Raw genomic sequence first — 26,330 nt, forward strand, 5'->3', positions numbered from 1 at the left:
AGTGTAACTAAACCATTTACTTAACGATAAAATCCAGAAGAAAGGAAGCCTCCAAACCCGGTTTAGAGGAAGGTACTCTGACATCCAGGGCCATCCTTTGCGTGTGCCTGTGGGCATGGCTGCCAGCCCAGCTCACACAGTCAGCTGCCAGTCCCACTGACAACTCCACCCGCCATTCTGAGTCCTTCCAGAATTGCTTCATTCAGGAACCAGCTCTGCTGAGATAGTGGATTTAGCACTTGCTCAAAATCTCCCAATGCCTACATGGAGTTACTTAGATTCCGCTGTTGCTGCAATATTTCTGAATACATTTCTCAAAAGATAAACTTCCCTGAGTGCCTTTCAGTAGCTGGGTGCTTTTTATGGAAAGAGCATCTGGCTTTCTGAATACCTTTCTTTCCCACCCCCAGAGGTAAACACCTCTCTCCACCAACCCAGGAAGAAAGGGCAGAGCCTGGGAAGGCTTGGGGAGGGTGGCGTCTGTGCTGGTGGGGGTCAGACCACAGGCCAGGCCACTGTCAGCCTTGTTCCTCCTGTCCTCCATTTACAGTGTTCATGATTAGTGGGTCCTTGCTTTGGGGAACCACTGACCCATAGTTGACAGCAGAGTTACTAAACAGCCTGTCAGACTTTTCCAGACATGGAGATGCACATGCCAATTAGCCTACTTCTCAAGAAAAGAGTTGGCTGGACCCAGTGGCTGAACTCAACAGCAACTGCTGTAGGAGGGTCCCCTGATTTGGAACCGAAGCCCAAGCTACTCTTTATAGCTGTGGCTGTGGCCCACGGCCTTCCCAGCCAGCCTTCCTTAAACCCTCCAGCTCCCTTCTGATATTCAGGAAAGGAAAGGGGCAATGAGTTCACCCACTAATCTATAAGCAAATGGGAAGTGGCCCAGGAGGGGGCTCAGTGGATAGAGTGCTGGACTGTGCTTGGGGATCCAAGTTTGATCCCCAGCACTGCATATACCAGAGTGATGCTCTGGTTTTCCTTTCTCTTTTTCTCATCCGTCTGTCTACCTATGTATTTAACTATCTATTTCAAAATGCGATAATCCTTCCAGCTTCTCTTTCTCCAGTGAGGGGGGGTCTGACCAGTGGCCTGGTGGGGTTGTGGTCATTTCCTGTCTTTGTGGCTGAAGGTGAGGTGAGAGTCCAGCCTGTCACCAGAGACCACCTGCAGACATTCACCATGCTTGGCTCAGCAAATGTCATCATCGCCACAGGGCAGCCACCACACACAGAAATTGATAAGTAGACACACTTCTGGCAGACACAAACGTTGCATGCTCTAAAATAGGACGCATGTTAGCCTCTTGGAGTAACCTACAGATGTTAACAACAGCATGACTAGACTAAGGTCAGTGAGGTTAGGACCTAGACAGTGTCATCTACTTCATTCTCTAGGGGACAAAAAGGGGGGACCAGAACTAAATTAAGAACTAGGACTAGCAGATGTTAAGGCTAGAGAAACAGGTAATGAGCTATGAAGAGGCACTTACGTGGAGGAGGGCTATCTGCATTTTCCCATGGATGGAACACAGACAAAAAGAAAAGATAAGAGACAGACCCAAGACAAAAAAACAACAAAAAAAAGAAGAATATGATGTAAAAGAAATGAATAGGATCTGCAGAGCATACGGAGCTGGAAACTCAAATGATCAAATTACTTCAGACCCAGAAAGCAAGCCATTCATTCCTGCAGGAGGGAGACCAGGGAAGGCTTGTTTCTGGGAAGAGGGGAGGGGTAGGGAAGGGGCACTTTGCATGTCCTGACTTTAAAGACAAGGAAGCACTGGATTCAAGTATCTGTTGCTTTAATCCAGATGTCAGAGTGGGTCTAGAGGGCTTTGTGGCCACTCACGGAGCCTGGTTCCACACCTCGTGCAGATGCCCTGACTCAGGTATTTGCAGAAACGGTGAAAAAGCTTGGCAGAACTGAGTGAATGGTGCATAACAGAGCTGCAACCCCGAATGGAATCAGGGCTGGAGGGCAGAGGGTGCTGATGTGTGCCCTTGGAGTGGGGGAGGGAGGAGGAACAGACAAGTTCAAGATCACAGCTGTCCTTTCCCTGTTGTAATCTACACAGTTCCTATTTTTCTCTAACTTAGTATCTCTGCTGCATCGAAAATCCCCCAACAAATTACGCGAACTGTCACTGTCTTTATCCTCTTCCTTCAAGTCATAGGCGCTTAGGGCCTCTGTGACCTGTGTCAAGCAGCAAATCCCCCAAATCCATCTGCACACAGGGCTGTGCCTCTCTATATTCCTTTTAATCGTGTGGTGGTTCCTTTCCTCCCTGACTGCTATTCTGACCAGCTGGCCTGGCTACTTGTGACGTGTCACCAAGGCCTCTGAGGGGGAGAGGTTACAAGGGGTGAGTATTAACAGTCACCCAGGGCCCGAGAACTAGGACGTGGCTCTCCCTGAACAGAGGTGTCTGAGAGACAAAAGGCTGTGATCTACAGAGTGAACTGGACCAGCTGAGGGTTCCCAGAGGCCCTCCCCCTCTCCCCCAGGAGAAGAGAGCAGGTATGGGGAGCGGATGGGGCAGCTGGCTTTACTCACGGACTGGCTGTGTCTTGAACTCAGAGGCTGTGCTGATCTCGCCTAGACCCTTGCCGTTTTGGGCGGCCAGCCGCACGGCATATGTTGTCTCTGGCTTCAGGCCCACGATGGTGACGATGCCCTCCATGCTGGCTGTTGGGAGAAGAGGGCAAGGAACCTATTGGTAAAATGGTGGACCTGCTGCAGAAGACAATATGACAAGTACTCAAAAAATTAAAGACAACTGTTGTGTGATCCAGCCATTCCACTTTTGGCAGCAAATGTGGAAGAACTCAGCAGGGACTGGAACAGATGCTCATATACCAATGCTCACAGGAGTACTGTTCATAACAGCCAAAAGGGGACAGCAACGCATGTGTCCATTGATGGATGGATAAATACAGTCTGTGGTACAACGGAATACTACTCAGCTCTAAAAAGGAATATGTGTGGAGGCAGGCTATAACATCAAGGAAGCTTGAGGGCATTACACTAAGTGGAATAAGCCAGGCATAAAAGGGCAAATGCTGTGCTACCCCACTTACACAGAATACTTAGGATAGTCGATTATACTGAGACAGGAAGTAGACTGGAGGTTGCCAGTGTCTGGAGGTGGGGTGGGAGGATGGGGAATGTCTACTGAGTTAATGTCTATTGAGTGTATGGTGATGCTGGAGGTGAGTGGTAGTAACAACTACACAGCAGTGTGCATCTATTTAATGCCACTGAACCACTGGGCTAAAATGGCCTAACGGGTAAATTGTAAGTTTCATATATTTCACCATGATGAAAAATAACTATAAATAATTTTGTTTAAAAAAAGTCTGTTGGGCAGATTATAACATTGGACTAAACTGCTACAAAATTTCAAGTTCCAGAGGGAAAGGAGAACAGGGGTTGATTTCTTCTGGCTTTAACTCTGATTACACAGTTATGCCCCCTATTCCTAGCAATGGATGCTACCCGGAGGAAGGGATTCTTAGTGAGCCTTGGGTGGATGGTATGTCTCTGGATGGCTATGACACAATTACCCAGTCCACTTCCAATTCCATTCCTGTTTCCACTATCGGGTTAGAATTAAATACTCCTGCATGTGGCGCAAAGCGCAAGGACCCATGTGAGGATCCTGGTTTGAGCCCCCAGCTCCCTACCTGCAGGGGAATCGCTTCACAGGTGGTGAAGCAGGTCTGCAGGTGTCTATTTTTCTCTCCCCCTCTCTGTCTTCCCCTCCTCTCCCCATTTCTCTCTGTCATATCCAACAACAATGACATCAATAACAATAATAATACTACAACAATAAAACAAGGGCAACAGAAAGGAAATAAATAAATATTTAAAAATAATAAAGCTATATTAAAAAAAAGAATTAAACACTCCTGTGGGCTGGGGGGGGGGTGGCACACTCTGCTGAGCAAACACATTATCACACACAAGGACCCAGCTTCAGTCCCCTGATCCCCACCTGTGGGGGGTGGGGATGGGATCGGGGTGGGATGCTTTACAAGCAGTGAGGCAGGTCTGCAGGAGTCTCTCTTTCTCCCTCTCTATCTCCTTCTCTCCTCTCAATTTATCTCTGTCCTATCAAAGGAAAAGAAAAGAAAAGAAGGGGAAAATGGCTGCCAGGAGCAGTAGAACTGTAGTGCTAGCTCAGAGCCCAAGCAAGAATTAAGCACTCTTTTTTTTTTTTTTTTTGCCTCCAGGGTTATCACTGGGGCTCAGTGCCTGCACTACGAATCCACTGCTCCTCGGGGCCATTTTCCCCCATTTTTATTGCCTTTGTTGTTGTTATTGCTGTTGTTGTTGTTGAATACGACAGAAAGAATTGGAGCGAGGAGGGGAAGACAGAGAGAGGGAGAGAAAAATAGACTCATCCTGTGAAGCAACCCCCTGCAGGTGGGGTGCCGGGGGCTCGAACCGGGATCCTTGTGCCAATCCTTGCACTTCATGTCACGTGTGCTTAGCTTGCTGCGCTACCACCGCCCAGCCCTCAGAATTAAAACACTCTTACAGAAACAAAACATTCTTCACTGAGATGTTTCAATCAGCTTCCAAAAGGAAAGCACAAAAGTATGGATTCAGAACCTTTACAAGGCAGGCACCCAATAATTACTTTATTTTTTTTCTTTTTTCCTTTCCTTTTATTTCTTCCATGCTTCTCTTTCCTCCCTCCCTCCCTCTCTTCCTTCTTTTCATTCACTCTTTCTTTCCTCCTTTCTCCAGAGCACTGCTTAGCTCTGACTTAATGTGATGCTGGGGATTGAACCTGGGACTTTTGGAACCTCAATGTCCTCAAGAGTTACTTTAAAAAAAATAATGAGAGAGAGAGAAAGGGGTGTACAGAGAAAGAAAAGTACAAAGATAGAGACGTGAGCACTGCTCAGCTCTGGTTTATGTAGTGCTGAGGACTGAACTCGGGACCCCAGAGCTTCAGGCATAACAGTCTTTTGCAGAACCATTATGCACTCTCCCAGTCCAAGAATCACTCCTTAGTTTCGGAGCAGCTCATGAGGTTGATCTAATAGCAGACTTGTCTTGAAGTCTCTATTTTGCCGATATCCTAATTCCCTGAGCACACTAAGTAGGGACCCAGGGTAGGCAGGGCGCGACCAAGAGCCTGAGGCACTCACATGGGGCCAGGCATGCCATGCTCAGCACACAGCACTGCTGTTGCCTGGGACATGGTTGAGATTTTGCATCACTACTGCAGGGGTCCCGAGGGTGTGGCCTGTAACGGGACAGGCAGTGGCTCTGGCGCCCTTAGCAGGTGAGTGTGGTATGCCCCCCTATTCCCAATGGGCATTCTGGGTCCCTGGATCTATGGACGACTGGGGGTATATGTCCCCACTTTCCCTCACTTACCTTCTTTGGCGTCATACCACTTGAAGTGCCACATCTCCTCGCCCATGGCTTTCCACTCGGCCCTGTACCTGAGGATGGGCACCCCACCTGTGGCCTCTGGCTCATCGAACTGCACCTGTGCCGTGCTGGAGTACGGTTCCACTTGGTCGATGGATGGTGACGACGGGGTGTCTGCAGGGAGGGCACAGGACAACCCAGTGAGCCTGGCATGGCTCAGCTCTAACCCCTAGTCAGGAAGCATGTTTCTTACCCAGGTTTGTTCCCTCTTGGGAATTTGATTCTCTTCCAAAGGGCCCCATGCTCTGACCCTCATGCCCCACTGCTCCCTGCTCCCCAGTCCTGTCCCTCTCTTCTGTATGTCTCCTGATGTCACCACCCACCGGCCACTGGAAGGGCCAGCAAGGGTGTGAGGGTGGGATGGAGACAGTGGAATGGGGCACTCACCAGCTTGGACGAGGATGAATTCCAGAGACTCCTGACCAATGCGGTTCACTGCGGTACAGTTGTAGTTTCCAAAGTCATTTTCAGAGTCTGGGGTCACCTTTGGAAAGAAAGAGCTCTTGGGTTACCTGGTGATGTGTCCTGTGGAATGACCACAGGCCCCTGTTTATTGGACAAAGCTGTGATGTGTTGAATTGGGGAAGCAGGAATCATTGGCTCCAGCCCAGCCTTAAGCCAGAAAGAACAGACGAGGGGCTGGGCAGTGTGGCACACTCGGTTAAGTGCACAAGGACTCGAGTTCAAGCCCCTGCTCCCCACCTGCAGGGGGTCCACTCTTGAAGCAGGTCTGCAGGTGCTTATCTTTCTCTCTCCCTCTCTATCTTCCCCTCCTCTCTCAATTTTTCTCTGTCCTGTCCAACAAAATGGAAAAAATGGCTGCCAGGAACAGTGAATTCGTATTGCTGGCACCGAGCCACAGCGATAACCCTGGAGGCAAAACCAAACCAAAACAAACCAAAACAAACCAAACCAAACCAAAACAAAACAAAACAAAACAAATGAGGGAAGAAGAAACTGCCTCCCAGGCCTTGGTTTAGCCCCAGGGAAAGAAAGGTGGGTGGGCTGCTTCTCCAGTAAGTGACTCCCCCCACCCCCCCACTTAGGGCATCCAGGAAAGCAAGGCTGGAGCTGAAGACAGGAGCCTGTTCATACCACACTGCCTCCTCCACCCTGCCCACCCCGCTCACCTCCAGGAAGCTTGCAGATGGGGTGTTGTAGATCTTGATGTTGCTGTAGTTGGAGCTTGGCAGCAGCTGGCCATCTCGGAACCAGGAGATAGTGGCACTGGGGTAGGCAAACACCTCGCAGGTGATGTTCACCTGGTTCCCCTCCCACGTGTATACAGCCACAGGGCCTTGTAGCTTGGGGGCATCTGCAAAGAGGGATGAGATCTATGAGGACAACTATCACTAACATGTCTTCCGGTCCTTGGGAGGCTGGGATGTCTGAATGTCTGAAGCAGACCTAGTGCTGGGACATAGCAGAGGTGGGAGATAGTAGAAGCTGGGGTTATAGCAGAGACCAGCATATGGTGGGGTTTGGGCTCTAACAGTGAGTGGGGTATAGCAGATGTTGGGGTGCAGTAGATGCTGAGCTGTAGCCTAGTTTGGGATACAACAGTGGATGGGGTGTAGCAGAAGTTGGGGTGCAGCAGATACTAAGGTTAAGCATAGTCTGGGGTACAGCAGTGGACAGGGTGTCAGAGGCTGGGGTGTGGAAGAGGTCATATGTGCATGAGGTCCTGAGTTTGATTTCTGGTACTGCGTATGCCAGAGTGATGCTATCGTGTCCTCTCTCTCCCTCCCTCTCTCATTAACAAACAAATAATTCTTTAATTTTTTTCTTTCTTTTAAAAATTTTTTTATCATCTTTATTTATTTCTTGGATAAAGACAGTCAGAAATCGAGAGGGAAAGGGAGGGACAGAGAGACACCTGCAGCCCTGCTTCACCACTTGTGAAGCTCTCCCCCTACAGGTGGGGACTGGGGGCTCGAACCCAGGTCCTTGCACATTGTAACATGTGTGCTCAACCAGGTGTACCACCACCTGGCTTCCAATTTTTTTTTTCTTAAAGAAGATACTGGTGCATAGCAGTGGACTGGGTAGCAGAGGTATGGGTAGAACAGAAACTGGGCTTAGTGGAAGCTGGGGTCCAGGAGTGGACAGGATCCAGCAGAAGGGGACAGCACAGGCAGAGGCAGAGCAGGTAGAACCTGGAGCATGGCGAAGGCCAGGGTCGGGCAACAGTAGAGGTGGGGACAGCAGGCACTGGGGTATAGCCAGCTCCACAATATGGGGTTCTCACAGCCCTGTGAGCTGCGTGGGAAGAGAAGGGCGTCAGAAACCCGGGGCTGCTGGATGTGTGAGTGAGGGCACTGGCCTCTGGCCCTGGGAATGCATATGCAAAGCTCCCAGGCTCGGCCCTAGTGGCTGTCTCTCCCTCTCTCACCCTGCCCACGAGGCCCCTCCCGCATGCTCACACTGCACTTCCAGGTACATGGACTGGGAGTCCTGGCCGATGGTGTTGCTGGCAGTGCAGATGTACTCGCCGGCGTCTGTGTACTGGATGCTCTTCAGGGTCAGGGAGGACACTCGGGCGTGGCTGCGCACCACCATGTGCCCGTCCAGGGTCTGCCGGAGGAAGGGGCAGTGTCACAGGCTGGGGTGGGGCAAGGTCAGGACACCAGGCTGTCTTCCTGTGCCCTGTCTCACAGCCTCTCCTGTCTGTTGCAAAGCCCAAGACTCACTTTACCAGCTAGCAGGGGAGGCTCTGGGTGGGTCCCTCTCAGATAATGGGACTCAGCGGACATCAAGCAGCCTAGGCTCTGTGCCAAGGTGACCCCAGGATGGTTCTGTTTGGCCACATCTCAAATGGAAGTGAAAACCCAGACCAGTAGGTTCCCTCACAGCCATGGCTTTGCCTCTTCAGAATCTCGGAGACCTGCACCCTGTCCTCCCCTCCTGCAGCCTGCCCACCTGCCAGCCCCATGGAGCATGCACACATAACGGTGGACCCCCATGCCAGGTGTGAGAAATCACATGAGTAACCCACATCTGCGGATGCTTCACTTGCTTGAATATTTGAAAGTAAAATAGTTCTGCTAAAAAAAAAAAATACTAAGTCCAACAACTCAAGATACTAAGTACTGTTGAGCTAGACAGGAAGGTGACTGGCCCCCCTCTTAAAGACAGTGGTAGAGAGTCCCAGGCTGGCCTGGGCTTCTTGACATCAAAGTCACTGTCATTTACCAGTCCTGGAGATTATACTTGGCTTCCTGAATCTACGCAATGACAATTGGTTAGTAAGGGAATGTTCCCTGGAAAAGAATAACTTACAATCAAGAGCAACACTAATCAGAGTATAAATCCCCAGGCGGGGGGACTGGTGTACTTTCACAGGGTCTTCCCTACTCTAAAGAGGAGAATGTTTGCTGACTGGGAAGAGTCTGAGTGTGAGGCCCAGGTTCAAACCCTCAAGAGAGCTGGCAAGCTGAAGGGGGAGTCTTGCTCCTCATCGCCAGGGGCTCACCTGTCTCGTCTATGATATATGCAGAGTTGGTTTCTGCAGAGTCGTGGCATCTGCCAGCCCAGGGGATTGGGCCTTCCAAGAATGACAGAACACTTCAGGCTCAGAAGTCAGAACCCGGGACTGCAGTGTCATACAGCTGGGCAGGAGGCAGGAGGCCTGCCCAAGCCATCCCTTCTGCTGGTGCTCTAAGAGTAGTGTCTGATGCCCCTGGCTCTCAGCAACCAGACCTTCAGGGCTACCTGGCAGAAAAGCTGCACCACTGCTGAAGCTATTGGACCTGGGGACCCCTGTCACTGTCTCTTGAGGGATGCCAATACACCACAGTGACACTTTTCATGCTCCACACAACATTACTTGTCAGTTTCAGCTCACAGTAGGAAGAGTAGGAAGCCATTGCTACTCTCTCGAGAGGGCTCGCCCACCTTGCTGGCCGCCCTTAGTTGTCCCCAAAGCAACAAGACAAAGGCAGAGGGGACTCAAAGCCCAGCCTTTCTGGTCATCTCAGTGAGAACAAGGGTCAGCCATTGTGACTGAACTATGCTTCTTTGTTATACAGATGGGGCATGTTGTGGAACTGCCAGGCATCAACTGGCCAGAACCTCCTGGAAGTCAAGAGAACAGTTCCACAAGGAAGAGCTATTGAAGCAAATGATGGAAAAGAGAGAAAAAGAGCAGGCTGTAAGAAAGCAGCATCAATGTGGGGGCATGGACACCTTTACTCAGAATGTCTAGAAAATGAATGAAATTCCTGGAGAGAAATGGCTATCCTGTCAGCCATACTCCTTTTTTCTCCCACTTCTGTCTTGCCAATCTCTTTTCCTAAATTTCTCTATGTACAGAAGTTCTTTGGCTGCTGCTCATTTAATGACAACAGAGCACTGAACAGTCCTGCACAGAGAATTCTTTTCCTTTTCTTTCTTTCTTTTTCTTTTTTGCATCAATCTTCATGACAGGATTGCTGGTGGAACTATTTCTGGTCTGCCCATTCTCCCTCCCTTCTGAGGGGACACTGTCCCTCTGAAACACTTTCCTCTGGCACTAGGTCAAAGCCAGGTCTGCTACCTAAAGCCATGCACAACAAGTGATGCAGACAGCTCGGGTGAAGGAAGAATGGGTGGGTATTAAAGGATTATTATGCCAAAGAAAACAGGGGTGGTTATAAATATTCTCATTCTATTCAACAGGTGTTGCCTCCTTCCTTCCAGGTAGAAGGTCTAAGGTTTTCAGAATTTACAGAATGAAAAGGGCCATAACTCAGGCTTTTTACTTATTTATTTATTTATTTATTTATTTATTTATTTATTTATTTATTTATTTTTCCTCATCTGGACTTAAGGTCTTCATCTCTGAATGAGACAAATAGAGAGAATGAGCCTTCTGAGCCCTGGGGCAGCCCTCACTTGAAAGTCAATTATGGCCAGAGTGAGATGCTTAAGATAAGGATACTGCTGGATAACAGAGTGAGGCACCTGCTTTCCTGGGAGTAAACCTATTACTTCCACTTGTAATAATGGTTCTCCTAACATCACCTTAATGCTCCCTGATTACTCTCGGCTCCTCCTCAGACAGGTCTAAATCAAAATGACAGGGAGAGACGCACAAGGCCATGTAGAATGAGGTCTACAGCTGCTCACAATAATTAACCCTTCTTCTCTCCCTTCCCCAATCCCAATGGGTCTGTGACTCTAAGGCAATAAAACACCCAGTGTGTGACAGCACCAAGAGTCCAGTGCCACAGGAGGGAAACATCTCAGCAAGGGTGTGCTCTGAGCCATAGTCCCTATCACACGGAGGAAGTCTCAGAATAGACAGATACAAAGAGAGCTGACCATGAGCTAGGCTTGGTTGTGACAACGGTACTGTGCTCATTCAAGAGAACTACTATGAATCCCTGCGGACAGGCAGTCAACTTTTGAACACGAAACAGCATTAGCTATGTACAGTCATGACCTGAACACATGAGCTCTGTTTTAAATAATGATCACTTATGAAAGACTGAGAGCTTTTACCTAGTCTATAAGACTACCCTATTCCATATGTATAGTAAAATCGAATCAAAGTTCCATCTGGAGAAGAGAGAAAAGCTACCTTAAATAAAGTAATTCCAGATTACATCTCTGAACATCATCTAAAGCACTGCATTTTTTCTTTATTTTATTATATCAGGTAATCACTCAAATCAGATAAGAACAGGCAGAAACATGCAGGAGGGCTTGAGAATGTAGTAATTAGAATCTAAAGATTAATATTTAGCTTCAGTTTTCAAATAAAGTCCCATCAAATCCAAAATGAAGCAGGTAGTCAGAGACATTTTAAAGGCTAAATACTTAAAAAACAAACAAACAAACAAAAATGCAGAACCATTTGTGTCAGATCATTCTAATCTCATCAATTTAATGTTCTAAGAGAGTCACATGGCTATATTTAGCAATTTGGGAAACCCCAATGATGTCATTTGCATTGCTTCAAGATGAAATATGATGTGATAACTCGGCAAGACCAGTCATTACAAAATAAGCAAGCAACAAGGTGAGCTGAGCTGGAAAGGAGAGGGCCAAGTGGGTTTTTCCATCACTAACTCTATGACTTTCTGATCCAAAGGCCACATCAACCAGTTGAGAGTCCAGAAAAAAAAAAAAAAAGTCATCATTTCAAAATGGTTGGCCTAGGAATTGGAGCAATTTATTTCTATGAATATAATTACCTGGATGTGATTTTTTTTTTTTTTTACCAGCACCAGCAAGGGAATAGCCTCAGTTTTAGGAAACAATAAGGGCTTGTTCATCCACTCCCAACACAGCTTGCTTGCTCACCCTACAATGACACTACTGCTAGGTAATGTCTACTGCTATTGGCCGAGTTTTTAATCTAACTAAATGATTACTTAGTTTAGCATGTCTGGTTATTAAATTGTAATGGTGAGTTAAACTGTAATGCTTTTGAAACTAAAGACTGGCTAGTGGCCGGGTAAGCTATACCTCTTGCTTCTCTGGTCGAGTCCACGAAGCCTGGAGAGAACAAGATATAAAACACAACAAGAAAGCAATAAAATTTTACAACATGTTGCTTTAGAGAATTGATGCATCACACTGCATTCCGTGCACATGCAGCATCTTTTAAATTCAGAACTCTATCCAGGGCCCACTTTTAATGGTGTGCTTATTACCCAATTTAATTTGGGAGTTAGCTTATGTTCATCTCTTTCCTCTTTATGCATATAAAATGCGTAATTCAAAGGTAAAGGATTTCCTGATCTTTAGTAGACATAGATAACGATACCAGCAAAATACTGGACTGCTCCATTCTAAAACAACTTGAATATCCCTGGTAAAAATGTGGTGAAAATACTAGTTTTAACCACATAACCTAGAGATACTTGGAGAGTAGGATTTCTCCTTTGGGTCTTACTTGACAGTGTATCACAAATACACTAATGCCATTTTGTGCCCATGCATTTTATAAACCTTTGCATGCATCCAGTGGAAAAAAAATAAAGTATTTTATTTTCAAAAGGAACAAACGTAGTTGAGAGGTATATTAGAAATGAGAACTATGAAGTTCTGAAGATTAGGGCCCAGGAAGCTTTGAGGATACCAGACTGTATGCTGAGGGAGGGCTCTCTGATCAGTTCTTAAAGGCAGCAGACTGTCCCGATGGCCTGCAGAGTCCAGAGCAGCACCATCTTCATCAAACATGGCATTCACAGTGGTAGTGAGCCAGCTCAGGAGCCAAGAGGTTTCAGTATTTTCCTACCCACATCTGGAATTTTTAAAAATATTTATCTGGCACCTAGGGATCTATGCTGCCCACAGTTCTGTTTCTGCACCAGAAGTCAAAAACCATTGTACCTACATTGCTTGTTTCCCTCGATGACATGACTGCCTGATTGTCCCTGGTGTTCAGATGGCAAAAGGGCAGCTAAGATGCCAAAGACCCAGTAATGCAGCCCAGGGGATGCAAATAGGTTAGCAAACATTTAGTAAGAGGCTACTAAATGCAACCAGCTACTGTGAAAACTGAAGACAGCCGTGTAGGATTATATCACATGATGTTAGCATGGAGAAGGATGTAAAGACAGAAGAACATGCACAGACCAAAGTAACATTGGGCTTCTGTGTCAAACGTGGTCGCCAATCGTGCATTGCCAGGAAGCTTGTCTGTCACATGCCAGGCCTGCAGGACCCAAGAATTTTTTTTTCAGGAGTTATATCATATGGGTTTCTTCTTCCTTCCTTCCTTCCTTCCTTCCTTCCTTCCTTTCTTTCTTTTTTTTTCCTTCTCTTTTCAGATCTAGGTCTTCTTGAGCCTCTCTTAAATAAATCACTAAATCATAGTGGTTGTTATTATTGATAGGATAAGGTGCTGCTAGTGCACACATTTTTAGGTGCCTACTCTCTTGCCTGTGTGCCTGGTGGAGTGACAGACTTGTGACAGGACCCTCATCACTTGTGGAAGGTGCAGCCCACATTAAGGCAATTTGATATGAAATATCCAAACATGAAAGGAATCCAGATTTGATTAGTAATATCCCCCACATTATAAGTTCCAGGGACCCTCATATTTAGGCTTTAGTATCTAGTGTACAGTAAGCCTGCAGGAGTATGTATGTGAATCTAAGCTAGACACCCTTACAATTATCCTGAAGTAATTCCCGTTACACATTTGCCCCCCACTCCTAGACTAGCCATACTTGTACTGCTCCATGAAGGTGCCTTTTTTTAATGTTTAACGGTAGGACCCTTGTTTGCATTATTACACAAGGATGAAGGTGCCTTTTTTAATGTTTAACGGTAGGACCCTTGTTTGCATTATTACACAAGGTCTCTTCATTGCACTCTTTCAGCTCAAATCCCAAGGTTCATGAAATGTTTTTCAAATTTCCTATTTATCTCTTCTCATCTCAACTCTTTGCCCCTCTCCTTTTCCTTAAGATATCAAGGCTTTAAAGGCCTTTCTTTACCTGTCACTTCAAAGGCAGAGAGATGTTCAAATAAGCATTCGATGAATTTGTTCTGCCAGGGATAAAATATGCAAAACATCTAAGGGTCTTACTTGATATGTAAATGGTACCTGGAATTTAGCATCGTTCACTCAAATACCTGCAACATTTCAAATGAATCTTGGTAGGATGAGTAAGGAAACCATGCGAACACATACATTCTTTATTTCTGCACAATGACCTCCTTACACACTGATCCAATGGGCCCATTCTAATCAATGTTTTTTTTCTCAACATCATACAGACAACTATGAAATGGATCAACTCTTAGACAGATAGTTTACCCTGATGGTCTTAGTGACCCAATCTCAGTCTAGTTATTATCGGTTGTTAAGCAAAGCCAACTCAACTTGCTGAAGCTTAGCAGACTATGCTAAGAACCAATTTTCAAACAACTGACTGGATTAAACCTAGACATACATATCATCGGAGACAAGGTATGGCATGGAGGCTCACTGTAGTGGTTTTTGCTTGTGTTTCTTATCCTTATTATTTTTAATGAAGGGCATTGGTATTCCATTAGAAATCCATTACAAGCATCTGCATGAAATGTCTTCCTCCCATTTTTATTTATTTATTTTTTTTGCCTCCAGGGTTATCACTGGGGCTCAATGCCTGCACTATGAATCCACTGTTCCTATGGCCATTTTTTAAAATTTATTTTTTATTTTTTGGGGGTAGGACAGAGAAATTGAAAGGAGAGAGGAAGACAAAGAGGGAGAAAGACAGATACCTGCAGGCCTGTTCACCACTTGTGAAGCATTCCCTCTGCAGGTAGGAAGCTGGGGGCTCGAACCAGGATCCTTGTATGGGTCCTTGTGCTTTGTACTATGTGTGTTTAACCTGGTGTACCACTCCCTGGTTCCCTTCCCTTCTTTTTTTATTGGGAGTTTAATGGTTTATAATAACTATAGTTGTTGATACATGTGTAAAATTTCTGTTTTCTGCAAAACACTCTCACTCTCAGCCTAGGTTTCTCCTCTACCATCATGTACCTGAAAGCAACCCCTGCCTTCCCTCCTCCCCTCAAGTCCTTTACTTTGGTGAGATACACCAACTCCAGTCCAAGTTCCATTTCATGTTTCCCCTTCTGTCTATGAGTGAGATCATCCCACATTCATCCTTCTCTCTCTGGTTTATCTCATAATTCCTTCAAGCTCCATCCAAGATGAGGTGAAGAAGGTGAATTCTTCATTCTTAATAGATGAGTAGTATTTCACTTTGTATATATATATATATATATATACCACAATTTTTGTAGCCAGAATGGCAATGTTTGACTCAACTAAGCAGTGAGGCAAACAAACAAACAAACAAACAAAAACCAAGCTACGTTAACTATATTGAACTAGCTCTATTTAAAGAATTATTATGCCTTCCGTGAAAGTCATAAAGATCAAGAGAGAGAATTGAGGCATAAGGTGTTCTACCTTCTGAGCCAGTGGCCCAAGGAAGCCTTCATGCATTCTGAAGTCTCTACACTAGACCTTGTCCCAGACAACATCTTCATCAGTGACTCAGACTAGGTTGGAAACAGTAGCTAATACTGAACCTCCTGCCCTTGAACCTGGTGCTCTGCTCAGGGCTGGGGTCACCACTGACTGTCAGATCCCCTTATTTTAAATATGCACAATTAAAATAGGGAGTCTGCATGGATCGAAATGCAGATCCCTAAGGATCTGGCAAATCACAGTTTTGATGAAAGTTAGTCCTGACTGGGTGGGAAGATAAACCAAAATGATTTTTTCTCAAGTCAGAGCATGTTTGTGCAGGTGTCACTTTTGGTTACCACAATGATTTGGGATTGCATTGGATCGACCTTCTCGTGGTGCATCCCGTGAGTACCCATTCATTGGGGAAACTGACGATCCTTCCTAGCCGACTGAATCCACATGGATCCCAGTCACTTTCAAAGCCAGCAACAAGCAGCTCCTGACAGCTTTCAACCTGACCTGTTGACTGGCTACGGAAGAAGGGCAAATGCTAGAAGAAGACCACAATGATTACAGGGGAACGAGGCTAGTGGTAATAGCTAGTTTGCAATGCACAGGGATAGTTGCAGTGATAGAAGAAGTCTTCCCAAATTGCTACAGGGACCCCTTGGGAAACTGTGGGGTTACAACAAGACAAAGAACACTCTTTAGCAGAAATAAATTAGAAAATTCTGCATGCTTGGTTAAGCAATCAATTGCATAAGAACAAGGTAAAGGAGGTGTGGTTTACAGGGAATTCATGTTAGAAAAATAGATGCGAGCATTTTAGTTGACCACAAGCTCAATATGGGACAACAGAAGGAGGAAACTGCCGAAGGGCTAATGCACCGTTTACTGCACTGCAGTGTCCAGAGCAAGGGGGCACCACTCCTTGCAGTCTGCATTAGGCACCACAGAGTGTCTGGGGAGCACTACTGAACTGAAGAGATCTAGCATAGGAGATCTAGAGGTCAAAGGCATGGAATCCATGACATGAAAAATAGTGAGACAATCTGGGTTGGTATAAAGGAGAAGAGCAGACTACAAAAAGGTTAAATAGCTACTTGGAGGACTTGGATAGAGGATGGAGTGAGTGGCAGAGGTGGGAGGGTGAGGAGGGAGGAAAGGAGGCCCATTTTGTTGATGATGGGTTTTGGCCAAGGGGGATCAGATGCCCTCAAAGGGTGCCTTTCCTCAAACCCTCCATGAGGATCCTGCCATCTTATCTTATTCTCAGGATCAACTGTCCAGTCTTGTCTCTTGAGCATATTACCCTGACTATAAGATGAAAACTACCTTCTCCCACTCCTGCAATTCAGTGACTCTAATAACCTTGATTCCTCATGAGATATGATGCAACTTTAGATGGATGAGGATATGAGGGGCAGCTATCAGAGCAGAAGTGAAATTTATTACTTGGAACCCAACCAACTCATGAATAAGCCATTTTGTTTGCTCATTTATTAGCTAACACAGTATAAGATGGACAACATACCTCTCTGAATCAAGATATAAGTGATAGCAATGGCCACTTCTCTTATGTAAGGCTTCCAAGGGTAAGTGTGTTCATCTGGTATCACATGACTGGCTGGTTTGAGGGACTTGCTTCAACACCAACCCTCTTATGTTCCAGTAATGTCACTTCAAGTAAACTTGAAGGCCATTCATATTAAATGAAATGATATTACAGCCCAGGCAGGTGGGTTAAAATAATTATCTCAGATTGAGACAAATGATCTACACTAATAACTGAATTATGGAAAAATCAGGTCAATCCAACTTGGCTTGAGATAGTCTCAAATGAACACCTTTAGTTGTCTGGATATTCCATAAGTGTGAGCATGTATTACTGCCTGGCTATTTATTCTCATTCAACAGAAGCCAATTCACAGAGACAAGCTAGAAGTGCTAATCTATTAGAAGACCCAATGTAGGCACAAATCTTAATCCTTCTGGTCTATCTTGGCTGTGAAACTATTCCTAGAAAGGACAGAGAATTTTAAAGCATCATTCACTGGAACTGGATATTACTTCTGTCCTTTGTTGGAGGTCAAAGATATGTGCTGGGTCATTCTGGACAAATCTCTCAAGTTTGATGTGTTCAAAACTCAGTCAGGCAGCAGCTCTGAGGGTTAAGCCCTGAAATGTACCATTGGCTCCATGAAACACAGGATGGGAGCTGAAATTGGAGCTGAGAGCTTAACTCCAAGGATGTTAAGAAAGTATCTAAATAAGTACCACAGTTCTTAACCCAATTGGTTTTCACAATATCAAACAGCATATGCATGTTTCAAAAATACTTAGCAGTTCCTCAGTTGAGATTGCTGTTAAATTGAATTCAACTCTGCCAAAAAGGGTTAGATTTTGAGCAGCAAGCTCTGTCCCTTTTAATTTCCCCTTAGTGGAACAGATATCAGTTCCTCAAATGCAAATCCCAAATTTGGCTCTGGAAGTTACTCTACCCACTTTTGGTTTTTATCTGAACTTATCCTCTCCAGGGATTCCTTCAGGCAGGTGGAAGGGTAGAGATCTATCATTTTTGACATACTGGTCAATAAGCAAGCCACTATAAATGTCCTCTAAGGCTAAGACTATTATTCCTGAGTCAGTGACAAAGCTTTGGCTAACTGAAACGAAGCCTGTTGCTACAGGATATATGAGATGAGGTTGGAGAAGTGCCACAAGAAGGCTGAAGTTGCTGCAAAACCAAGCTCCTTCCTCCTCCTGCTTTTTTGGGACACTCAATAGCAAGGGGCTACACCAAGTGGTCACCTCAGTTGATACACGTTGTCAATAACAAAGGAAGGTTTCCGGTGGCCTACACACACATCCGTGCGCTCTAAAGCTCAATCTTCCCAGATGTTTTAACTTGCCAGGAAGGTTGCTATAGTGCTCTTAAAACTCTAGGTCAGTATATTGCAAAACTCAGTGTATCATCGCTTGCTATCATCATTATCATCACGTAGAAACTGCTAATTATTTTTGCCTTTAGAACGACATGATATCCAGATATGACCAAGAATACAAGCAGACACAAAGACAACCAAGCTTTGTGCAGTCGTGTATGTGCGGCATGACTGTACAGGACACAAGGAGAAGAACTGAGAGGCTTATTCTGATCCCTGTAGTTTGGCACTTCCTTGGGTGCTCCTGAGATAATGAAAGCATCACCAGGTGCCCCGGGACTCTGGCGTCCCCTTGCTTCCCACAGCTGTGCTGCCCTGGGTTTGAGAACTACTCTCCCTCTCTCCCCTAGAGCACCTGACTCAGCCTGGCCCACTACCTTCACAGCTCTGCAAATCTGCACATGGAATTGTGACCCTTTTGGTGCAGGAAGGTGCTGAGCAGGTACATTTGGACAGGCTGAAGGAGGGAGGCCCTGGGGTCTGGCTGTGGCCTCTAAGGACCACACCTCACCGTCTGGTTCACAGAGGAGAACCAGGCATGAGACAGACTCAGCTGACCTTGAGTCTGCATTCCACCACCCTGAAACTCTTGGGTGGTGACATTATACCTTTTCTTCGCTGCTGATGTTTCGGGTGGAAGTTCTCCAGGTGATGGAGGGGATGGGGTCTCCTGAGGCTTCACAGGTAAGAGTGACCTGCTCTTCCAGTTCCATGGCAGTCTGGTTCTCCACAAACGTGATTTTGGGCTTTGCTGAAAAGGCAAAACATTCCAGTGAGTTTAGCTGATGACTAACCTGCCGTTCTCAGTTTCACTTAGCATGTGCACTCATTCAGCGATTCTTTCCTGCTTACATCTGACAGGAGGTCATATTCTGAGCGTACCATTGCAGGGAATAAAGAGCTGAGCCCCTAAATCATAGGCCAACACTCGTGTGTGAGTAATGAGGTAGCATCCTGTACAGTAAGAGAGCTAAGGGTGGCCGGTACAGAAGGTGGGGACAGAGGAATGGACTTCCTACATTGGGTATCCACAAGAAGGCATTTGGGCTGGGCCATGTGACTTCCCAGTGGGTGGAACTTTGAGATAAGGATAGAAGCACTGCCAATGTAAAAAATGGCTTGGAGAAAAGCAAAGAAGCAAACTATCACACAGAGAGAACTAGAAATAAGGAAAAGTATGGCCTGAGCTGTGTCTGTCTGTGTATGTGTGTGAGTGTCGGGGGGAGAGGGCAGCAGGACTGAACTCAGGCACAGAACCCTCCCTGCTGTCTGGTTAAGGCTCTTGGTAGAATTTTTCCTCGGCTGGGTGGTAGTGCACCCAGTTAAGCGCACATATTACCAAGTGCAAGGACTCTGGTTCAAGCTGCCCTCTCCCTACCTGCAAGGGGAGCGCTCCATGAGCAGTGATGCAGGTCTGCAGGTGTCTGTCTATCTTTTTCTCTCTCTCTTCCTCTCTCTCTCTCTCTCTCTCTCTCACCCTGTCTTCTCTCAATTTCTCTCTGGCTTAGCTAATAAAAATTAGAAGAAAAACAAAAAGAAAAAGAAATGGCTACCCAGCGTGATGGATTTGTAGTGCTGGCACCAAGTCCCAGTGATATCCTTGGAGGCAATAATAAAGAAAAATCAATAAAAGAATTTTATGCCATGGCTGGTGGCAGTCCACTGAGTGTCTAATCAGAGTCAGGACATGGTTGTTTGTATTTCAGGAAGGTCAGTCAGGAAAAACTCAAGATGATTGAGAGAGGAGGAAATCTTGAGGTGGTATTCCAGGAAGCACAAAGGCAAGGCAGCCTCCAAGAAGGAGCTAGTAGTGGAAGGACTGACAGCCAGTGGCAGAGGGCCGGAGGGCAGCACAGGTGGCAAGAATCTAAAGAGCCAAGGTGGACTCCAGGGGCCCCTGAGATCCTAGATGAGTAGGAGAACTGAGTTTACAATAACTCCAGTAAGAAAGCATGGTGAGTGCCTCACTAGGGAGCCAGGAGGTGGTGGGGGCTGACCAGGGCTGGGAGGGAGAGGAGACAGGTTCATTTCCCAAATGTTTTGGGTAATGCAAGAAAACACACGCACTCGAAAGCTGAGTTAAATGTTAAAACATTAGCGAAAATTGAATTTGCCCAATTTAAAACAATTATACCCCGAAATTGCTAAACCTTCCACAGAAAGGGAAACGATAACATTGCAGAAATGCATCGCAGTTCACTAATGGAGAAAGAGGCCAGCCTGGTAAACAGACAAAAATATAAACGAGTCAGAACTGTGGAGGATTTTTTTCCCCCCAAAGAAGTCTATTTCTTTTATATTTAAATTCATAGTGTTGCCCCCATGTTGGCTAATCAACTATTGCCTGTGCAGATTCTCCACGCTGGGGCCCCAGTTCTGATTTAATGAACTGGGAACAGAGAGCGAGAGCGTTAGCGTTATGCAGCTTCTGGAGCAAATGTCTGCTTCTGTATGAAACTACCCACACAGCTCAGATATTCTCCCAAAGTCCGTCTGTACTCCCAGCCTGCTGAGTAAACCTTGTTTTGACGGCTACCACACAACTACATCTCAATCCAATGTAGCCAGATGATCCCAAATTGGAATTGATGGCGTCCACACGGGTGAGACTCTCCCCTAGGCCAGCCTCCTGTCTATCTTGATGAACGGACTTTTCAAAGGAGCTACAGCTCATAGTGGATGGAATCAGTGTGAAGCACTGTTGAAATGGTTTTAGACAGGGAAAACGAAAACTGAAGTTAGAGATTCCAGTAATCACAGGCTGAGCACTAAGGAATAATTCAGCCAGTCAGCTGAATTTGGGGCACTCAACAGTTGTTTTGGAGGCCTGAAGGTAGATTTCTGATTTCTCTCTCTCTCTCTCTTTATTTATAAATTCATTTTTGCTGTTGTCACTGGTGCTTTATTCCTCCAGGCAGACTTTCTCCACAGAGAGAGACAGAGACAGAGAGACACTACAGTACCAGCATTTCCCCTAATGCAATGGGGTCAGGCAGGAACCTGGGTTACACACGTGACAAAGCAGCACACTATCACTAGCCAGGTGAGCGATTTTGCCAACCTGAATTTCTGATCTCTTGCAACCTGGGGCAGGTGTTGTGATCTAGACAGTGTTTGCTGGTCGTACCCTGGCCAAGGGCACCCTGCCTGGCAGCAAAAGGTTAACAGAACACAGGTGAGGGCTGGGTAACACCAGTGAATATACGGTCTTGGTGGCCCCATCTCCTAGACAGTGACCAAGGGTGTAAAGGACTGCCAAGTTTTTAGGGAAGGGCAAACTAGATTCTTATTATGAATTTATCTATCTATCTATCTATCTATCTATCTATCTATCTATCTATCTATCTATTTTTTTGCTAAGCCAGGGTCTCATGCATGGATCACTTTATGGATTTGAACCACTCTTTCATTCAGCTAGAGCGAGTGAGAGAAACACTTTAGCACCAGAGCTGCTCTTGAAGTCCTTTCATGCAAGACTGGGACTTGGACCTGGTCTGTGTGCAGTGTAAGGCAGGTGCCCTACCCAAGAGCTATTCCTCTGGCCTACTAATGTTGAGGTTCCAAGGTCCCAGGTTCAAACACCGGCACCATCAACAAGCTAGACATATGTAAGACTAACTTAGTTTTTTTTTTTCTTTTTTTCTTTTTTCTTTTCGGGGGAGGGGGCTTGGTGACTACACTGTGAATCCACTGCTCCTAGAGGCTATTTTTTCCCTTTTGTTGCCCTTGTTGTTTATCGTTGTTGCCGCTATTATTGTTGTTGTTACTGCTGTCATTGTTGGACAGGGCAGAGAGAAATTAAGAGAGGAGGGGAAGACAGAGAGGGGGAGAGAAAGACAGATAACTACAGACCTGTTTCACCGCTTGTGAAGTGACCTCCCTGCAGGTGGGGAGTCGGGGGCTCGAATCAGAATCTTTCCTCGAGTCCTTGTGCTTTGTGCCACTTGCGCTTAACCTGCAACACTACTGTCCACCCCCGGATTTACTTAGCTTTTAACAAGAAGATGACAGAGTAGCACTATGGCATTTGTGATGCTGGGGACTGAACTCCGGATGCCACACTTGCAAGTCTGGAGCCCTGTTCCACCCCCCCCCCCAGCAGGTGGTATAGACACTTGTGTATGTTTTCTAGAGGGCCACTGGAAGGAGGGCACACTTTTTGCTGGACACATCACCATCTCCACACTCTGGAAGCAATGCCACCACCAGAATCCAAACTAGCACGCCTATGGCTCTGCCCCTGACACTGAGGGCCAGCCTTGTATAGTCTCACCCCAAATCCAGGCCCCTGCTTCCCTGAATTGAGAAGTTGGGCATGAACAGAGGTCCTCAGGCCCCTATTTGTCCTCTGCTGTGACTCACAGGGGTGGCTCTGGTTCTGAGAGGTCAGCTAAGCAGAGCTACTTATTGGTCAGTCAACTTGCCTTAGCCCATGGCAGCATCGAGACCTCAAGAAGCATTGGTGTGAGTCTAGTAAGCATTCCTCTGCAGGGCCCATGGGGGAAAGGAGCAACAGAAACTCACTCCCAAATTGAAAGGAAGGAAGGCTGCAACTGCTTAGTGAAAAGAGACTACTGCTAACTAGGGCACTACATGCTGGAATGCGGCCCTTTCTTAGCAAAGGAAGGTGTCAGTCGCAGCAGCCCCTGCTCTGAGATGATCCTCACACACTTAATTGCATCCTTTCTTGGAGCGGCAAGAGTTCTGAGCTGTTGGTGACTGTCTAGATCACAGGCGTCTTTCCTCTTTTGCAGATTCTGATGCTGCTGGGAAATCTGCCTCATGTCTCCCCATCTTCAGGGCCCCCAAGTGCAAACTAAAAAAAAGGATAGGGAGAGAAGGATGGAAGGGAGATGAAGTTCTAGCTAGTGAAGGCCCCCCCCGCCCCCCGCCACTGCTTCCCTGGCCCTAAGAGTTACTCTCCTAAGCCATGGGGGTGGCTAGTTGGAGGAGAAAGAGGTGGCTAAGAAGGCAAAGTGGAAGGCTGGGGAGATTACCCAGCAGTGGAACATAGGGCTTGACTAGGTCACAGGTTCAATTCCCAGGACCATATATGCCAGTGCTGATCAGTATTCTGGTCATGAAAAACAAGTAAGACTTTTTTTTCCTTGTGGAAAAAAAAAAGAAATGTAGAGGGAAAGGGGAGTGAATACAGGGTAGCAATTGACTTCTAAGAGGTCAGGTGAACCCTCTTTGGGATAACAGAGGAGATTCATCCTGGGTGACGTCTAGATAAAGTCTTGGGGTGGGGGAAATCTGACCATCGCCCTCTGCTCTATTAGGATAAATACATTCTCCCAGCAGCAGCAGTCTTGAGAGGAAAAACTGGTAATGAAGCGTGTGCGTGTGTGTGTGTGTGTGTGTGTGTGTGTGTGAGAGAGAGAGAGAGAGAGAGAGAGAGAGAGAGAGAGAGAGATAGCAAGGGTGAGCTGAGGAAAGACCACAGAAGACAAAACCTGCCTGGCCACAGATCCCTCTGCTATGTCCCCTGCCCTTTCTACTCCTTCCCTGACTCTCTCCCACTTTCTTTACTCCCGTGGTCCCACCCTAGCTCACCACCCACACCCCTCCTGGGTGGCATTCATTTCTCCAGAAGAGAAGGTAAGATCGGTTCTTGATTGGCTGAGCTGTGACTTGTGTAGGAAACCACATCACCATGGGGGTAAAGGAAGCTGACGCTGAGGTTGGGTTAGCAGTCATTCATGTGATACACAGACTGTATGTGCTCAGTTGAGTTCTATGGAGTAGTTATCTCCATCACTGGCCGAGGAAAGGAACCTTAAAGCTAAGTGCAAGGGTTTGAATCCTGGAGGAGGGCAGCTAGTTCTCTGTGTTCAGTTTTCTCTATCATAAAGTGGGGTTATAGATTATGTTTACCAAGGGCAGCTCACCTGGCAGGGGACACATTGCACCATATGAGAGAACCCAGATGCCCCAGCCTCCATGCGGAGTGCCTGCATGGAGGAAGGTCAGGAGCAGTGGAGCAGGGCTATGTCTCACCTCTCTCTCTTTTTTTTTTTTTAACATTTATTTTATTTATTTATTCATTCCCTTTTGTTGCCCTTGTTGTTTTATTGTTGTAGTTATTATTGTTATTGATGTCATTGTTGTTGGATAGGACAGAGAGAAATGGAGAGAGTAGGGGAAGACAGAGAGGGGGAGAGAAGGATAGACACCTGCAGACCTGCTTCAACACTTGTGAAGCGACTCCCCTGCAATTGGGGAGCCGGGGGCTCGAACCAGGATCCTTATGCCAGTCCTTGTGCTTTGCGCCACCTGCGCTTAACCCGCTACACTACAGCCCAACTCCCCTCTCTTTTTATTTTTAAACTTCATTTTATTTGATAGGGTAGAGAGGAAGAGAGTATGTTTGGGAGATATTGATAGAGAGAGAGAGAGAGGGAGAGAGACCTTCACATGGTAACCTATGCATTTAACCAGATGTGCCAGCAACAGCTCCTTGTCTCTCCTACATATCTCTCCACCCTTCTGTCTCTTGCATTCTGTTTAAAAAAGAATTAAGTGTACCTCATAGGACTGTGTTCTTTTAATAACAAGCTAAAGGGCTACAGATGTAGCTCAGTGGTGGAGCACAAGCTTTGCATGTGTGAGCCCTGGGTTCGATACCTGGCACCAATATTTCATGGGTAGCATGCTGCACAGTTCATGCACAGTCTAAGTGCTCACTTCCTTTGGCTAGGTCTGTTGTTACTCTATTTTATTTTTTACTAGAGCACTGCTCAGCTCTGCCTTATGTTGGGTGTGGGGAATTGAACCTGGGACCTTAGGGCCTCAGGCATGGGAGCCTTTTGCAAAGTCACCACCTGTTGTTACTTTATGAGGCTGAAAACTAAAAGGATTCTCCGAAGAAGAGTGATGACTACATGCTTCCTGGGGCATCTCCCTGCTATGTACACTGTGCGGCATTCGCATAAGGCAACCTACTCTGCCTGCATTTGTCCAAGTACTAGTGCCCTGTATACAGCAGATACTGCTCTCGGTGCCAGGGCAGCATCTCTGAGTAGAGCAGACGCGAGTGCCGCATTCAACATGGCATGTGCTTTCCCTGTTTCTGCCCCTGGGATGCTCACCCACATCTTCCTTACTCTACTTGTGAAACAGCACATCTAACTGCTATCACTCAGAGCCAGAAGTCTTCTTTTTCTGGGACACATTGTGCATGTGGCTGTGATGAGTCACATGGTGGGGGGAGTGCCATTAGAACATTTAGCACTGGGTCAACGTTAGCCTGTGCTGGAGCCATTGGTGAGACCAGAGTGCACATTATTTGTCTCTGTAACCTTGGCAATGGCTGGGCCCCTTGCAGAAGCTCAAATGCTGACACTATCTATTAGGATTTATATGTTTCCATGTCTACCTCTCTCTTTGTGCTTCTCGGGGTCAAAAGACCCTGTCTTACTGATCTCTAGAGCCTCTCGGTCCAGCAGTAATGCTGTCAATAAGCATTCATTAAGTGAAGAAATAGATTAACAAAAACATCTGTCTTTCTCCATATGGTAAAAAAAAAAAAAAAAAAACTGAAATCAGAGTTCTGGAGGAAGATATCAATCTGAATTACAGATAATTGAAGAGTACCTTCCAAGAAGTTTGACTCTCAAATATAAGGAATAGGCTTGGACCAGTCTGATAACATGCTTCTAAATCTAGTTTCTACTAAAGAACAAATAGGATTGGGAGCTGGGCGGCACCGCAGCAGGTTAAGCACATGTGGTGCAAAGTGCAAGGGCCAGCATGAGGATCCCGGTTTGAGACCCCAGCTTCCCACCTGCAGGGGTCGCTTCACAAGCGGTGAAGCAGGTCTGCAGGTGTCTATCTCTCTCTCCTCCTGTCTTCCCTTCCTCTCTCGATTTCTCTCTGTCCTATCCAACAACAGCTATGACAACAATAATAGTAACAACTACAACAGGTACAACAAGAAGGGCAACAAAATAGGAAAAATGGCCTCCAGGAGCAGTGGATTCATAGTGCAGGCACTGAGCCCCAGTGATAACCCTGGA

The 26,330-nt window shown here is 46.3% G+C and overlaps 1 protein-coding gene across 12 annotated transcripts in view; it reads right to left on the reverse strand.

Annotated features, from left to right (window-relative positions):
• Positions 1–26,330, reverse strand: part of NCAM1 (neural cell adhesion molecule 1) — a 356,688-nt gene that overhangs the window by 40,241 nt on the left and 290,117 nt on the right. For 3 of the 12 annotated variants that reach the window (XM_060180056.1, XM_060180052.1, XM_060180058.1), the window contains exons 8-15: positions 18,921–19,063; positions 11,914–11,943; positions 7,887–8,037; positions 6,594–6,778; positions 5,851–5,947; positions 5,407–5,577; positions 2,569–2,700; positions 1,502–1,516 (exon numbers count right to left, since the gene is read on the reverse strand). In XM_060180056.1, the coding sequence (XP_060036039.1) occupies positions 1,502–1,516; positions 2,569–2,700; positions 5,407–5,577; positions 5,851–5,947; positions 6,594–6,778; positions 7,887–8,037; positions 11,914–11,943; positions 18,921–19,063 (924 nt within the window). The remainder of the gene's footprint in view (positions 1–1,501; positions 1,517–2,568; positions 2,701–5,406; positions 5,578–5,850; positions 5,948–6,593; positions 6,779–7,886; positions 8,038–11,913; positions 11,944–18,920; positions 19,064–26,330) is intronic. The other 9 variants (XM_060180060.1, XM_060180054.1, XM_060180063.1 and 6 more) reach the window with 3 other exon arrangements.

The sequence above is a fragment of the Erinaceus europaeus genome, chromosome 20 (genome assembly GCF_950295315.1).
Source record: "Erinaceus europaeus chromosome 20, mEriEur2.1, whole genome shotgun sequence".
NCBI classification, from domain to species: Eukaryota; Metazoa; Chordata; class Mammalia; order Eulipotyphla; family Erinaceidae; genus Erinaceus; species Erinaceus europaeus.